This window comes from Tympanuchus pallidicinctus, unplaced genomic scaffold (genome assembly GCF_026119805.1).
Source record: "Tympanuchus pallidicinctus isolate F22 unplaced genomic scaffold, pur_lepc_1.0 scaffold39, whole genome shotgun sequence".
In the NCBI taxonomy this organism is placed as follows: Eukaryota; Metazoa; Chordata; class Aves; order Galliformes; family Phasianidae; genus Tympanuchus; species Tympanuchus pallidicinctus.
Genome location: NW_026294757.1, coordinates 708,687 through 725,815, shown reverse-complemented (window position 1 = coordinate 725,815; position 17,129 = coordinate 708,687). Strand labels below are relative to the sequence as shown.

The following is a 17,129-nucleotide window of genomic DNA, read 5'->3' as shown; positions in this document are numbered from 1 at the left end:
GCAGCTCGGTGCTGCGCCTCCCGGTGTCTCCTCGGCACCCCGCGCTCCCTTTGCAGTCCCGGCTCTTTTCACTGCTTCCCTGCAGCCGGACGGGGGCAGCGCTCCATCAGGGCCCCCTCGGGCTCCTCTCCCTTCCCGATGCTCGCACCTCGTGCGAACACGTCCTGCCCCGGGCTCTGCAGCTCTGCCCACCGCTCAGAGTTTCAGACTCCACACGTCGGGCATTCGTTCAGGTTTCTCTGCGAGCTTGGAAAGGCGATTTTACCCTTGAAGATGACTCCTACTCAGTTACACCCGTGGCTGCAACACGCCCCGTCTGTGCCAATAATTACTGTTATTTACAAACACCTCGAGAAAACGCAGGAGATGGAAAACACAGACAGTCCTCAAACAGCAGGGCTGCAGCGCAGATAGAAGCTGCTGCTCAACGAGCTCATTGCCCTCCTGCTGCTGCCCCACCGGTTCCACTGAAGCCCTTCCTGCTCACGTTGCAGCGACAACTCGCCTGTTTTGAGAGACTGGAATTCTGAGGTTAAAATTATTGTAGTTTGTAGCAGGTTTCACAAAGAGCCGCAGCTGTGGAGCACGAGTACAGCTGGGAGCCACCCGGCCGTGTCCCACAAGGGTCTGTTTTACACGTTTTACACACATTTTACACACATTTTACACACGTTTTACACACTGCTGCCTCAGCGCCTCCCAGCAGGAAGGTCCTCATGGGCTCACGAAGCCGTGTGCGGTCAGAACTGCACAGCAGTTAATGAGCAGTAAGAATTGGATCCAGGCATTAAGGAGTGTAATGACGTCGTATCACACGCTTTGTAAACACACAAACATCACAGCCCTGCGGGGTGGAAGTTCCACTTCATTTGGGGTGATAGAAACTGACTGCTGATCACCGGGAAGGAGGCAGCTAAAAGCTGGCCGGCAAAAAGGCCACGATTTCCTTACAGGGATTTCATTGCAGGGATTTCCTCCCCCGATTCCCCCATTCAGCAGCTCTTGAAGCCAACAGCTCTCACCAGTTCTGGTCACAGCATCTGAATGGCAGCCTGGATCAGCTCCGAGTTTTTGGTTTCGAGGTGCTCCTGCAGCACAGCTTTCAGTATCAAATATGTCTGCAATGGATTCCATGTTTTCGTTTCAGACAAAAGCCCTGCAAGCACAGCGGTGCCTTCAGACAAGAACCAGACCACTGTCAGTTTAGAAAACAAGACTGTTGGATTTTATTCTTTTTGGACCATTAGGAAAAAACCAAAGATTTAGAAAAACACGACCACCTCACCCCCCCGTCCCATCAAAGCACACTATTTACCGAGGCGTGCACAGCGTGTGCTCTCCTGTAGCTGGAAACAAACGGTTTGTGTCTGTAGTTCTCTGCAGAGGGCTTCTGCTCACACAGACAAAATGGGGCACTTTCAGCAGTAGTTTTTATAGGGTTTTTTTTGAGGTTTTGGGAGGGCACAGCAAGGAGCTGCTGCCTGTCACTGCAGTAAGACACTGAAGCGCTCTCCTGCTTTGCACTTTGCCAGATCTTTGCTCCTGTTAGGATATCTAAGTAGCAAATAAAGAGTCAAATTGTGAAAAGCAAGGGCTGCTGAGTGATCCCCCATCTCAGAAAAAATCCTTGGGACACAGCGCCGCTTACTCCAGGATAACTGCACTCAGGCACTCGGGATCCACCTCTGTTGGCTGTGATAATTTAGTCAGAGAAAGGGGAGAAATCCTGATTTTGGTATTAGAAACAAAACTGTCGTTCTGGGGAAGAAACTGCAAACAATTATCTTGGTACATATCCACCACTGTGCTTAGAGGAATGAGATGTTTTCTGTCTAAGAGCTCCTCTGTCCCAAAATGCCCTTTAGGTTACTATGCTGATCACAGGTGTTACCAAACCCCAGTTCTTTGGGAGACACGTGGCACAGGCAGTACAGATACAAAGCTGCTTAGCACATTTTGAAATCAAACCAGTACTTCATTAAGAGGACACACACGAAACAAGTCACTGTTTATTCTTTCTTCTCACTCTCCTCAGTGTTGGGGTCTGCAGGAGGCTCTTCCACTGTCGCACTGTTGCTCTCTGAACCAGTGTTGCTGTCACTGGTTCCTTCCTCTGCAGTGCTGTCAGCCCCCTCTTGGCCACTCTCCTTATCATCAGGGGTAGATGTTCCCTCTTCACCGTTCTGCTGGCTTTCTGTGCTCTCTTCTGGGTGAGGCTCTTCTGTAACAAAATTCTTCTCAGTGTCATTTACATACCAATGTATTTATTTAGGCAGCGCAGTTAGAATTTAGGAATGGAACTTGTAATAAATGAGAGCATTTCACAGCAATTATTTGTTACTTAGTACGTGCAGTAAGAGGCACAGCTCTCAAAGCTCCACTCTGTGGTCCTGCATGGCACCCCGAAGGTCTCCTGCAGCTGCCTGCACTCAGGATTGGGGCACAGAAAGCAATGTGCCTCGTTAAGCTGGATGCACCAGAATCCAAACAATCAGTTCACTCTCCCTTATGCTGTTACAGCAACGACTCACTGAGACATTGGCCACTGATTCACGTAACACTGTCACTAAAGTCACTGTATGGAACACAACAAAGCCTGTGGGCAGGCTGGAAGAGCAGCATGGGGAGAGCTGCAGTTCTGGCATCCTTGCCAGATGGTGGCAGTGGGCGCTCAGTTGCTCCCACCAAGCCTAGAAGATGAAAGCATTCAGAATTTTTTTCTCCTTACACAAAGTATTACATATTTTGTGATATTCTCTACCCTTTTAAAAAGGAACAACTTAATGAGGAAAACAAACAGCTGTGTCCACCAAGATAACTATTCTGAACATTCTTCTGAAGGAGCCCTTCTTCCTAACACCACAAACCTGAGGCACCCCCCAGCCAAGCACAGCCTCTGCAGAGGTACTTTCACACTGATCCCTTGGGGTCCCTGAAGGTGGTTTGAAATGTGGTTACCTGTCTCCATTGGAGTGCTCTCCTCTTCTTTCTTCTCCTCCATTTTGTTAGCTGCCTGTTCTTCCTCAGCTGCTGTGTTATTCTGACTGCGCTCAGCTTGCTCAGCTGCTTCCTTTTCCCTTTCCTCCTGCCTCTTGCGAGCCTGTTCCTCAGCTTGAGCAATTTCAGCTGCAATTTTTTCCATATCCACTTCCACCTTCAAACTGCATAGCTAGCAATTAAAGAAAAACCTCTTTTATTACCCCAGTTACACTGTGAAAGACAAAACATCAAGAAAACTCAATTGTAAGCTCAGTATCTCTATGTGCAGCAATATGTGCACAATGACTTGTGATTCGAGTAAGTTTATATTAAAAGCTTCAGAAACTACAGAAGTAGCAACAAGTACATATAAAAAAACCCTAGATAAGTGACCTAAACCTTGGCTCTGGATGCAGCCTAGGACACAGCATACGTTCCCCATAGCGGCTCCAGGCCCCTTTCCTTGAGCTGGAACTCCAGGAGCCTGGAGGTGCTCGCAGAGTGCACTGCCTGCACACAACCACTGCAGGACACCAAGGGGGCAGGGATCACAGAAATGCTGTGTGCTTTCCAACTGCCACACACTTCACCAGACCTGGGCCACTGCACTCATCTAATTGCCAGCAATTCAATACTGAACTGAAAGGAAGAGGGCAGAGTGTCTGCATGAGCAGGTAGCCAGCAGATTGCTCACAGTGGAGAAGGAGACTCGTACCCTTTTGAGCTCGTTGTTGAAGGATTCTGTGCTTTCCAAGAACTTCCTCTTCTTCTCCTGGTGACGCTCTTCAATTTGCAGCAGTTCAGCTTCCAGTTTACGCTGGGAATGTAAGAAATGAAGCTGCTTTACTTCTGAAGAGATGGACAACAGTATTCAGTTGAAAATTAAATGCAGCCGTGTTTAAATCCTTGCAGCAAAAAGTTTTCCTTGATCCAGTACTCAACCTACACCAAGAAGTCTGAACAATAAATGGGTCTGTGCACTGAAGAGACTGCAGTCATAAGCAACCGAATCCATTAAACTGCACGTTTACCCCCTACAGAGAAAGGTTGTGTGTAATAATGAAGAGCTACAGGTTTCTACTTCAGGTGTCCTGAAGAACAACATACAGCTTAATGTAACTCAGTAAAAAAGGTCACGGGGTGAAACCTCACATCTTGGCACTCCTGAGAAAACCCAAGGAACGAACAGAGCACAGACACCCAACAAGAACAGCGTGGGGACCGAAGGGTGCGGGGCCTGGCACGCTGCCTTTGCATCGTTTATCTTTACCTGGTGAACCATTAGAGACTGAACCTGGCGTTTAAGAACTTGCATTCTAGCTGTAGTGACAACGGAGCGGACGTCAGGAACCACACTTTCGCTCAGGATCTCACTGATGAGCCGATGGTTCCTCTGGAAGCGAGCCGTGGCCGTGTGCTTCATCGAAAACCCATCGTCGTAATCTGAAACGGGAGGTGGAAGCACAGCGCTGCAATTCCACAAAGTAAGCGCTGGGCTAACGAGACTGCACCAATGTCACCACTAATTACAACCCAAACCCCAACACTCGTGTCATGAAGTTCATACTAAAATATTTGACTAAGGAACGTCAGCTAGAGGAAAAAAGGCGGTGTGAGGATCAGAACACCATCGCCTCAGCTCAGCTATGGCTGCTGTTCTGTATGCATCTCCCACACAGATGAGCTCTGGATTGACCTCGTTATTTATGTGCTTTCCAAGTTTCCAGATTAAGATGAGCTACCAGGGCACTGAATAAAGAAACCATTTCTGATTAACTGTGGTACCAGAACAACATTCACTGAAAAAGACAAACACAAATGTAAAATACGAACAGAAGAGACTCCTGCTGACACCTGAAACTACACAACTCTCTTCCTACATCCAGCAGCACTCAAAGCTTCTGGCCTGCAGAAGTCAAGACTTGCTGCGCTGCGCCTTCCTGCATTTGCCCCGAGCAGCTCAAGCCTTTCACTACAATGAAAATGGAAGCAGAGTCAGGTTCTCAACAGCAGAACTGCTATCCAGTTAGCCTCCAGAAACACAAGGTCTTCTTTTCTCTTCTCACGATATTCCTACAGCCCCTACAATCCTACTGACACACAGGGCAGCACAGCAGCAACGCTCCTGCCGCAGGAATGAGTTTGCCTTTCATCCCAAATGTGAGCGCATCCAGCTTGGTGCTGGCACAGCTGGCTCTGCCTGCATTAATTCTGGCCCATGTACTGCAGAACAGAAATTAAAGCCCAGAACATCAGCTGCTTGCAGCACTCAATGTGTTGACAGAAGTTCAGCAGTTACCTCACATGGGAAGGTGCTGCTGCCACAGCCTTTATCTCAGGGTGTAACTGAGCAGATTTTTTCACCCTCAGGTTTCAACAAGTCCATGCTGGGTCATGAATTTAAAAGTAGCCCTTAACAGCACGAATCGGAATTCTTCCTGCTGGGTGGGGTGCATTTCCTTGCAGTCAAATAAACTTTCAGCATTTTCTCATCAACTTGTCAACAGCGAGGATAAAACTGTTCTAAACAACCTCAAATGACATCTGTTGAACGTTTGAAGTTCAGGTGCTCCCAATCATGCGAGAGCTCAGCTTATCAGAACGACGTGCTTCTGCTGAGCGCAGGGTTCCACTCAAACTGGATTAAAGGAAGCAGCTCATCACCTGGCAACTCATTTGTGAAAAGCCACTACAGAGTTTTAAGCAGACCGATTTCTTTTGAACTGTCCGCATTACTTCACGCACAATTAAGGGCTGGAAGATTTATCACTGGCTTGTCACCTCAGGTTTTGGGAGTGAGACAAGGTCAGCTGTTATCTCTACAAAATAAAACGGAACCATGGGAATTAATACTGAAGGTACGGAAACAAAAGCAAGTCACGCTCAGCGCTGGGAAGGCTACACAGATGTAATTTTCTATCTGGCACGTCTTATGCCACAGGCCCTGTGATGACTTTCTCCCTGCACGCATGCAGACTGCTTTCTGCTTACCATCTGGATCTTCTGCTGGCTGAATGCTCATGTAAGGTTCGCCCTTCTCCATGCGCGACTGCCTTTGGCGGCTTTCTTCTTCTAACGCAGCCTCTGCACGACTTTTTGCATTGATGTAGGCAAGGTATGCAGGAGAGTTATGGTAGGCCTTCATGGACTCATTGTACTCAATCTGAAACGTGACCAACATGGTTTGATTGCACCGCTGGGCAATTTCGGACCCGACACAATGAGGTGCAACTCAAAGGCAGTTATACAGACATCTCTTCTGCACTATCTGACTGATACACAACCAGATGCCCTCAGCTTTCAGTTTCACAAATTAGAACTTCTTCCACCATCATTCAGCCAAACTGCCGCTGGGCCTTTAGGTGCGTTTGACTGCTTAAGAGGTCTTAAGAACGCTTTGTTTTTGTTGTTTGAAGTCAAACTTCAGAACAAGGCATTTATCAAATGAACTCTGGTAAAATAAAGATGAGTTGACTTAAAATATTCTCAGTAATTCTCTGGAGTTTTAACTACGCCTTTTATTTCCATTTCTTCTCTTTATTCCAGTTATGCCATGAGCCAGTTTCCAAATAACTCACGCCTTTGCGTTCTTTGATCCATCCCTGCACTGGGATGATACAGAGTGCTGCAGCCAGACTACTGGTAGCAGGACTGCATCACTGTTTTCACCTTCTCTGAAATATTTTCCCTTTGAATTTCTTTCTTTCACATCGCTTTTAGAATTTGCCTGGTCTACAATTTGTACAGAGACCTGAGGTATTTCCAATGGAAAACGAGATAATCTACAATCCTGGCACCAATACCTAGGAGCGTCAGTTTCTTTATTACCAGGACTGGAACCCTATCTGGGCACTGGAAAAATGCAAGCAAGATGGCCCCTGCCCCAAGGAGCTTACAGTCTAAGCACTGTTACCAAGTCAAAAAAACAGAATTCCTTAATTTAGTTTCATCTAAGAGCAGCCAGCTGGGAAGTACTTCTCTACTGACTCGGAATAAAACAGCTCAGGTTCGATCAGGCTGGGCACCAACCGGGTTTGACTACAAGGCAGCAGGTGGACAAACTCCCCTTTGCAGTTTAGGATCACAGTAACAGTCTGCTGAAGTCCTCAACACTTACCAACCTAGAGAAAGGCGTAGCTGTCATCTTTTGTCACGAAGATGAAAAACAAAAACACAAGAAAGCCCTAAAAAATGGTACAATTTTTCTACTAAGAAACAAAACACTAAGCCACAGCGTGGAGATACACCAGGTAACAGCATGGAAACCAAACCCTACGTGACTGCAAGTCTTTTATGAGCACGTTCATGCCTCAATAGCAGCAGCTGCAGAGCACTAGTTTTGAAAGAGGATTCTGGTGTTGAGACAATCTTTTCAACATTGATGTTGTACAATTAAATCCATTCATTAAACAGTTAAAATCGGCACTCAATTATAAATACTTCATTTTGAATTAGGTCTAAAAACTGACCAGTCACAGCTGATGTACAGTTATTAAAAAAAAATCTAAAAGATGTGTCAGGACATACTTCCATTAAGCTACATACAGGGGGTCTCGTGAAAGCCTCATACACCACTGCAAGGGTAAGATGGGTTTTTCTTCTCAGACCAGCTCCTAGAAGAATCAGCTGTAATAAACATCCCAGATTTCTTCCATTTACCTTTTCAGCTTCATATTCATTCAAATACTCTTGCTTCTCTTCATCAGTGAGATCTCGCCACATTCCTCCAATAATCTTGCCAATTTCCCATAACTTCAAATCAGGATTGGACGCCTTCACTTGGTCCCAGACCTTAACAGAAACAGCTGGAGCTTTACTAATGATATCTAAATACTTCCAAATTAAACATTTTATATTGTCATCTCAGTGTTCTTTCTGGAACCACCACGAAAAACAGGATTAAGTTAGGAATGAGCCTGGCTAAACTACCTCGGTTATTTTCTGGGGCAGGAAGTCAGTAGGAGGTCATCTACTGAAACGGGCAATTGCTGAAACGGCTTTGGTTTCATGAGAATATTGCCTTTAACCCTCTTAATTCTCTTCTCAAATGCACATCGCTGCATCTCTGCGAAAAAGAAGCGCTACTGAGTGCACACATCCAGCAGATTACGGTAAGGAGCACTGAGCTTTTCAGATCAGAATGCAACATTTCAAAATACTTTTCAGTCTTGCTGATCAATTTGAGTTCCAACAAGTTCTGACTCCACCAAAAAGGTTTCTAACTTTACAGGGAAAAAACAAGGAGAGAGCTGCCAGTGTTATTTCTTGCTGCGCCACTTGACTTTTTTTTGCTGCTGGTTTTTTGGCCTACGATACGCTGGTAAAGATACTGAACCAGAAGTGAAGAATCTCCTTCTGGCTCACCCGCTCCAGACGGGCTCACCTGCCCTCCCCATGCCAATCAGATTTCAGACTCCACAAGGGTCTCTCTCCTATTTTCTGTCAAACAGTTCAGAGAATAGCGAAGTAACCGTTGCCACAGGCTAGGTTGGTGAAGGAGAACATGCAAAGTCCACTCATTGCTACTCTTCAGTCCAGCTACAGCACTGTACCAAGCCCAGTATACCGCAAGGAACACTTCCTTTATACAAAAAGTTCTCTCAGTAAGTCACAGGAAGTTCTGAATGTGGCAGGGTGGATCCTTGTCAGCGGACAGCAGTAGGAAATTACCATTTTAGAGACAACCTTTCCCCCCAGAAACTGGCAACTGTAACAACAGAACAGTGCTGCGTTATTCTGCAGGGCAACGCATCTGTACTTTACAATTCCCTTAAAGGAAAGTGCAGGCTGTTAGGAGTAAAAGTTTAAAAGCTGAAACTAAAATAACAGCGATGAACTGTTAGAATGTACAAGGTTTACTATTACTTGTACCCATACCCACCTTCCGGCTGTACCTCATGTAGGGCATCAGGGGCTTGTCTGGGGGCTTTGGGGGCTTTGGAATGGTAATACCAGAGGAAGCCTGTGGAAGAAAATGAAGAAGCCCACTTGTTAATGTGCTCACGTGCTCTGGGGAAGCATTTACTCTCGCAGTTGAAAGGACAAACACACCCCCTATTCAAGAATGCAGCACCAACCCCCCGGCCCGTGCACAGGCACACAAGCAGTCCTGTTAAACTGCTCCCTATGGAAAGCAAATCCCCCTCTGCAACCGATCCATCGGAGGCGTTATCTGCCTCCAAGCTGCAATGATCCATGTCAGCCTCTGCATGTTTGTGTGCTCTGATCTTCCTTCCGGCCTGTGCAGCACTGAACACCTCGTGCTAAGTAAGAAGACACAGAGGAGTGCTGCTGATGGAGCTGCTGCACGCCCTGCTCATCCCTTACAGGACTCCTGCAGCTTTGTGCCCCTCACCACAACCTCACAGCCCACCAGCTCTCCCACAGCACTCCCACCATTGGGCAGTTGCCACCGTGGGACCATTTCATAAAAGCAGAAAGCAGTTCTGAGCTTTTTCAGGATTGAGTAGATTAAGCAAATATTTGAAATTGGCCATAAAGGCCAACCTTGTATTCAGCTTTCCAATTGTTTTTTTTTTTTTTGCTGAATTTATGAAGTTCTATGAAACAATGCATACAGAACTATAGGTATAGATAATGTACATGGAGTATATGCATTACCAAAATGTATACATAGATACACACACAGATGGGTTTGAAAAACATTAACGGAAACTGTTTAATGCTTTTAAATTAACAGGAGTTCCAAGACACCATACATATACTGATATATGCATGGCACAGAAAGCTGTGTATGCTTATGACGTACAGAAACAATGAGTTCTCAGAGCAAACCTAACTTCATCTTGCTTAGGAAAATAAATACGTGGTCAGACAGGACATCAGTTGAGTTCCAGCCTGTATGGGGAAGGCCTCTTCTGTAAGCATTTCAATAAGCCTGAAGGACTCATGAAGTCTGAAAGGAGGTTTATAGAAGAGGCACAAGAAGAGGACTCTTCACTTAGGGCACTGTATGTGTTCCTTGACAAATCACTTCTTATACCATGTCCTAAACTGAGCAGATGTTTTGAAGTTAAGAAAGTCTTAAACGAAAAACTTCGTTATGATAATTACAGGAACTCTGTTTTCTTTAAATAGGGATTTACTCTGTTGCTGTCGTGTTAGTTAAGAACATTTTGTGCCTCCACTGCCTTTTTCCTGACTGCACCTGATGCTCAGGACTTGCTCTGTATTTGAAGGAAGTGTCACCTCTCACTTCACTTCACTTCCTCCATCAGAAATGAATTTAATGTCCATTTTCAATACACCCACAGAAACAGAATATCTGATTCCATTTTATATCATTACACTTCTGTTGAAACAACTGTTTCTGAACTGGACTTCACACACTTAAACCAGACCAGGACTGGAAAGGAAAACAAAGGCTCACACTCCTCGCACAGCTCAACAGTGTGATGCAACTACTGTCAACGACCCCCGTCTGAAAGCATCCCTCCTTATTTTTGTATAAATTTGCAGTTCCCCCCCCCAGGGATCGGTACCTGCAGAACAGACCTTCCCTACACGTGCAGCGGCCACTGAAGACCACGGAGTGCCTCCTTGGAGTCCTGCATCACACAACTCCCACATCTTTCCCCCTCCTGAACAGAAGTCCGTTCGCTTGTGAAGGGTTTCAAAGTGAAGGGGAAGGGGTAGGGATGGAGAGTGAAAACCAGAAGTAATCTTTTGTTCCTAGAAAGCGAGGCAGCAGCCAAGATTCAGAAGAACCTAACTCTAAAGCCCTTTCTGGGCAGTGCCTGCTGTTTGCTGGATGATGTAATAGTTGATTCTCCTACCGTGACCCGGCTGTTGGTGCCCGGGTTCCCTCCCAGCCTGTAGTTGTTGTAGGCCAGATGGCTGTATGGATTGTATCCCACAAACCCTGGTGTGCTGGGCATTTGCTGATGGAAACAAATGAGACAAAAACACGAATGAGAAATGAGATCAAACGAGGAAAACACATAAATGAAAATGAACTGCAATATGGCATGCAAAAGCAATCAGAATTTAAACAAGCAAATGAGGTGTAGCAGTTGATATCTTCTCAACACACAGAATTTAGTCCAATATAAAGCTATCAAGGAAACAGGATTCTTTAGCAGCTGTGTCACTACAAACGTCCAAAGTTAGTGCTTTTACTTCTGCTAAGCGTGTCACAAGTATTCCATCAGTCCTGATCACATTTCCAACGTTTAAGCCACCAAGAAATTCAAGAGGAGTCTCATATCCAAACTTAGAAGGCAAAGTAGCACACAGTATGAGGCAAAAATTCCCCAATCAACATTTACTACAACAGCAAAGATCTCTGCCTCCTCCTTTTCCCATCCTTTTGACTTCTCACGAACAGGATATTGCCAACAAACAGGTTAAAAACAAACAAATCAGTCTCTCCAAGCACCATCTGTGCACCAATACCAGGAGCAGAAGACCTTACTGGTGGTTTGCAGAATCAAAATACTTTGGAGAACTGTAAGGATTAGAAAAACCAAGAGAGGACGATGCATGGAGACGCCGCTCTGTTAGGAGACTGCAGACTGGCGGGGCTGAAGAAGTGCTGCAATGCAATCTGCAGGTTAGAAACCACAAACTAATCTTAGGCCACCACTGAATCAGAGACGTTTCAGCAGTTAATCAAACACATCTTCATCAGTTCTTGCAGGTGGACCAATTTGTTCTCACCTCCGGTAACGCTGAGAAAACCTAATTTCTGAGCACACAGATGGTGGGTAAGCAGGGACTGCAATCAAACATCAGGAGGTTCACTGTCTCTCCTTTCTCTTGTGAATCTCACTCCTGCACTTCAACAAGCTCTTTTCGTTATCCAGAATTCAAATGGTGTTGCAAATAAAGCAGACCAGGCACTGCTCCCATCCGGGGCCCCAGCAGCATCTGCAGCACCACACCAGGTTCACCCATTACCTGCACTGTCTTACACTTGAGAGCCACTCTGGTAAGGCCATTGCAGGGTCCTTTAAGGCAACGGGCTCACTGTTCCCACTCTACATTACAGCTGCAAAAGCCCTATGATTAAGTTCGAGCATCCAAAGTGTGACAGATGCAAACACACAACAAACAGAACCTGTAAGCCAAACTATATCGACTTGCAAGGTTTTCAATTATACGTGCACGTGCTGCAGTTGGTTTATTTCTGAACAAATAATACAAAAGCACCTTTTAAGAACCAGCCTTCATATGGTCCACTGCCAAACTTAAGCTCAATGGCAGCAGCTGGCATTGACTCAGTTTTCATGCCTCTGATGATGACACAGACATTTGCTGTGTAAAATGATGCCATTTGACTACATGACAGCATTACTGTAACATCCTCACTGAAGTCTGAGGACAGCAAACCTCCATTGCAGAGAAATCAGCAGGAGTTCCGTGCTACCAGGTAACCACCCTGCATTACACACCACCTGTTACTTCAGATGCAAGACTGCGGTCAGTGAGAGCCGGTGATACCCTGCTGAGCTCAGGATCCGGCCCACGAGGGGTAAAGAAGGCGTTGCTCTGCAGCTCTTTACAGAGCACTGGTTATCTCAAGGACTGCGAGTGATTCAAGTTAACACAAAAGGTGCTGGAAAGACAGGCAGTGCACATCACTGTTAGCAAACGTGAACCTGGCTTTGTGAACTGCTGGGGATTTGCAGCTCGACTAAAGGATGCACGGCCTCTGCAGCCACCCTTCAGCAGTGCCTGTGCCCACACTGTGCCCCAGGCGCAGCTCCTGATGCAGGGAGTCACTTGTAAGGTACAGGTAAGGTACATGCCACACATTCCTCCTAACAGCACAAATCTACTAAGTCATGTCAAAATGAAAGCTGAATAAACGATGCAAAACACAATGATTTCTTTCTTTTTCCTTTTTTAAGCTTAACTTGTTCTTTACACATTGCAATCACTTTCGGGCCTCTTCTGATGTGAAGTAAACCACAGTGAAGTGAAAGCACTGCATTTCACCTGACTGCATCTGCACTTTCCATCCCAGATGTGGAGATCAGGGATGACAGCTCTTGGGTAACAGATTTCAAAAGAACTCCACTATAGCACCTTTACTCATTCTTTTGTTCCACACATTCATGTTTTCCCCCATGAGTGCTCTGCCTCCAAAACAAGAGCTGCGTTTGCTTTCAGGAGCTTTTCCAACCACAGCACATAGTATTTCAGAATGCTTTTATACATGCACAAGCACTACTGGACAGCATTTTCATCTTTTCCTAACCAGCATTCCATACCATTTTACTATAAATTAGGATATTTATCATGCAGTGGACCCCAAAATACCAGTATTTTTATGAAATCTGGATAACATTTCCATCAGTGAGTGTTTCCTTTTTCTGACCAGACAATTGCATTCCACTGAAAATGTGTCGGACACACAAAAAATTCATCCTGGTTTTGCTCATTATTTGTGTACAAATTGAGCGCGGAGTTTGAGAATTAAGTGTATCAACTTGTCCCTGAATATTCCAATATTCCATTGCAAATGCTGCAAATACCATTTTAGGGCAATGGGCAGCACTGTCTGCATGAGTTTAATGGCCACATAGGTGAGTAATTCCAGTGACTGCTGATAAAAAAGGCCAGATCCTGCAGACGCTGAATTTAAGATGAAAGCAGTTTATTCAACTTCTTTTTCACAAACTGTTTTGAAATTGAGAGGATTTCAAACAACGTGTATCATAATAATGAAATACAACAAGTGTGTTTTCCCAACACAGGAAGTGCTGCATCTCCGCCGTTATGGCTCTAGTGAGTCACTAACAGCTCTGCTACCAGGGATCTGTGTCAACGAGAAAAATCACTGTACTTACGGTTGCAGGAGCTGGGGTGGGAGGTGGAGCATAAGATGGCCTTTCTGTTAAAATATAAACGTAAGCAAAGAAAATCCTTGAAAATTTGAATGAGTTCTTTAAAAGGAATCCTCTGTGGCAAACAATTTAACGAGAACATACAGCGAAGGACAGAAGAAACTTTAAAAGAAAACAAAACACATCACTGCTACATTGCTGGTCTTTTATTTTGGCAGATTAAGGAATATGAGAAGAGGGTAAGGAACAAAGCAGGGATAGCAGAAGCTGTGACAGTCAAATCTGCAGTGAGACCAAACGCTTGGGCTGCAGCAGTGCCTGAGACCTCTGGGCAGGTGTCAGAAACAGCTGCGTGCAGTGAGAGCAGAGGGCACAGCAGTCAGACAGCATGGAGCACCGTGGACACAGCACTGCGCACAAGGTCTACGGGCACTGCCTCAGAGCCTGCTGAACCAGATCGGTCATTCACCAAAGGAAGAAAAGTCTGAAAACTTACTTGACATTTTGAAAGGCAAACTTTCAGCCACCTGACATTATATTTGTGTTTCTGAAAGACAAAAGAACACCACCCCATTAAGCATTACGCCAGCCTGCGAGGCTTCCACCACCCGTCCATTCATTACAATTACCAAAAGCTCGCCAGTTCCGAAAACAAAAGGCTTTCCGGAAACAAAGGCGCTCTCTGCCATAACAGCCGCGCTCCCCACGAGTTCTATTAAAGGGCCGCGGCACGAAACGCGCGGCTGTGCGGCGCTCACGTTCCGGACTTCGCGAACCGGCGCCCCGGGAGCCATTTCACGTCGCGCCGAGCGCCGCCCGCAGGGAGCCCTTCGGCAGCCCGGCCCCGCTTCCCGGCTCTTCTCCTCCAGGAACTCCGCGAAGTTCCACCGCCGCTCGGCGCCACCCGCCAGCCGGGCCCCCGGCGCGGAGCTCCGCACGGAGCTGCAAACGCCGCCCCGCCCGCCAACCGCGAGGGCCGCGCCGCCCGGAGGAGGCCGCGAGCGGAGCCGCCGCGCAAGCAGCGCCCATCTGAGCCCCTTCGGTCCGGTGCAAAGGGCCGAGAGCCGCCCCGCGAGGGGCACCGAGAGCTCCCCACCCGCCCCGCGCCCCCACGCACTCACCGCTCCGCCGCCGCCGCGCTCCCTTTGTTCCTCCCCGGGCCGAGCCGGCGGCGAGCACTACGCCTGCGCGCACCGCTCCGCACTTTCGCCACGGCCGCCGCCCTGCTCTCGCCCGGGGGTGTCCGGATGACGGGGGGCTGGTCGGTCCGTCCTGGTCGCCTCGTAGACGCTGCCGGGTTGAGGGCTGCCCCGCGCACCGCTAAGAGGGGAAGGAGAGCGGAAGGTGTTGTGGCGAATCTGCGGGGAACGCTGCCTCACCCCGCCGAGACCGGGATGGGGCGAGGGTGGGGCGCGGCGTTCCCGCGCTCCCGGGGCGGCGGGCGGGACTCTGCTCCGCGGCCGCAGCCTCGCGTGCCCTCAGCCAGCACAGCCAGGGCGCGGGGCGGGCGGGAGCCGTGCACTTCCACGTTCCTTTCAGCACTTTCCACAGAGATGTGGCCACGTTCCCCGGTAGCGAATCTGCGGTGCAGGGCGGCGTCGCACATGGTGCCTCGCGGCCATTGCGCGCCTTTTTCAGCTGAGGCGGCGGCGCCGCGCGTCCGGCCCGAGTGAATCCTGTAAAAAATCCCGTAAAAAAATCCCATAACGGGGCGAAATAAGGGCTGTTTGGGGAACCTAGAATAGCTCTACCCGACGTGGTGACAATGGCGGCTGCACGAGGCGTGAAGTCAGGCCGTCCAACAGAAGGGCCGAATGACGGCGGTGCTGCAAAGCGCCCCGAGGCCGAGGCACGGCACCGCGTGCTCCGCTGGGATCGGTTACACCGCGGAGCTGTCAGTGAGAGGCTGCAGGTGAAATAAAGGTTGGGGACTGGAAAACTGTCCTGTGGCTGAAAAATAACGACCCCTGTGCCTGTAATGGACGGCTGTGGTGGGCCTGGTGCACGAGGAGAAACAAAGCGTGACTGCCCTTGGAAAGGCACCAGAAACAGCTCTTTTTAAACACAAACAAACAATGCCTGTATAACCCTGAAGGGTGATAGAAGGGGAGAAGAACAAACTGGCCATAATGCCGAGGTGCTGCAGTTCTTGGTGCCTGCAGCCTGGCCTGCTTTGTTTTTGTTCTTAAGTAAGCATGCTTTCATGGACACATGAAGGGATGAGCTCTGCCCCCACTGCTCACAGTGTGCTAATGGAGATTTGTGGTATTACACAGAATAATCTGACTTGCATTTGACAACAGAAGGAATATGACAATTGAAAAGATCCTCCAACAGCCAAATCTGCAGCCTTTTGGTCCTCCAGCTTCACTTGGGCAGAACGTTTGTAAGGTAAAGATAAAATACTTACAGAAGTGAAAAATAACCCTGTTTTGTCTTGGATTTGACTCCATGCATTCATTGCATTGCATTGTTCATGAAATTGTGTTCGATGTTGCATTAAATTTGCACAAGTTACTGGAATGTTCAATGCAGTTCCATGCTAATTCTGAATCATTGTACATGTTTCCAAGGTCAGCAATTTACTGTTTTCTTTGGTTTACTTGGTTTTACTTGGCTCTTCTTGTGCCCATGCACACCCACCTATAGTTCACACTGACGCCTGTGGAGGTTTGGGTAGTTTATGAGCCAACAAAGAAATTTGAAAAGAGCAATTTTGCAGGTAACTTAAAAGATACTCCCTTGTATCGGTACTTTAGGGGAAGAAAATGAAGTTAAAAACAGGGTGCATATTTGAATCAGTTTGAGAGTCGCAGCAGTTCTTGATATGGGGGAGGAATTCCGTGTCAAGCAGTCCCATGTGGAGAAGCAGCCCTTTGATCAGGGAAGGGTGGGCTGCCTGCAGTGCTGTAGTAACAAAGCCAGCTATTACTATGTGCTGCAGTGTTTTTTTCTATTAGCCTCAGGTTTCGTGGTCATAAAACTGTACAGCTGAGTTACTACAGCTGGTTTCCAGCTTTAATCAGAAGCTGTGTGTTTTAGGAGCTGTTGAGCTGAGTGTTACAGCTGTGTGGATGGAATACAGCTCTCACTGCAGGATAGCTCAGGATGTGTTTGTGCTGCTGCTGCTGTACTGAGACGGCTTCAGAAACAGCGAGGTCAGGTGTGTAGGTGATGAAATGTGCAGTTAAGGGCAGCAATTTTTCTGGTTGCTTAAGCTTCCCAAATGAGTGTGACTAATGCACAATAATACCAATATTCTAAAATAATGTTTAGATAGTACTGCAAGATTAAGGCCGGGTCTGTGCTCTGTACTGTTCTGCTGAGATTTGTGTTACA

At 47.3% G+C, this 17,129-nt stretch overlaps 1 protein-coding gene across 4 annotated transcripts; it reads right to left on the bottom strand.

The window, feature by feature from the left end:
• Positions 1-1,202: 1,202 nt before the first annotated feature.
• On the bottom strand, positions 1,203-15,037 carry SMARCE1 (SWI/SNF related, matrix associated, actin dependent regulator of chromatin, subfamily e, member 1). Of its 4 annotated transcripts, none has more exons than XM_052700273.1 (11): positions 14,912-15,037; positions 14,287-14,337; positions 13,794-13,837; positions 10,776-10,880; positions 8,861-8,941; positions 7,639-7,770; positions 5,971-6,142; positions 4,250-4,422; positions 3,695-3,796; positions 2,959-3,169; positions 1,203-2,218 (listed from the first exon to the last, which is right to left on the bottom strand). In XM_052700273.1, exons 2-11 carry the CDS (start codon positions 14,291-14,293, stop codon positions 2,010-2,012), a joined length of 1,236 nt encoding a protein of 411 aa, XP_052556233.1. In that variant the 5' UTR covers positions 14,294-14,337; positions 14,912-15,037; the 3' UTR covers positions 1,203-2,009. The 4 variants fall into 4 exon arrangements, with proteins under 4 accessions (XP_052556233.1, XP_052556232.1, XP_052556236.1 ...); XM_052700272.1 differs by having other exon boundaries at positions 1,203-2,221; positions 14,912-15,034; XM_052700276.1 differs by lacking the exon at positions 7,639-7,770 and having other exon boundaries at positions 1,203-2,221; positions 14,912-15,036.
• Between the last annotated feature and the right edge of the window lie 2,092 nt (positions 15,038-17,129).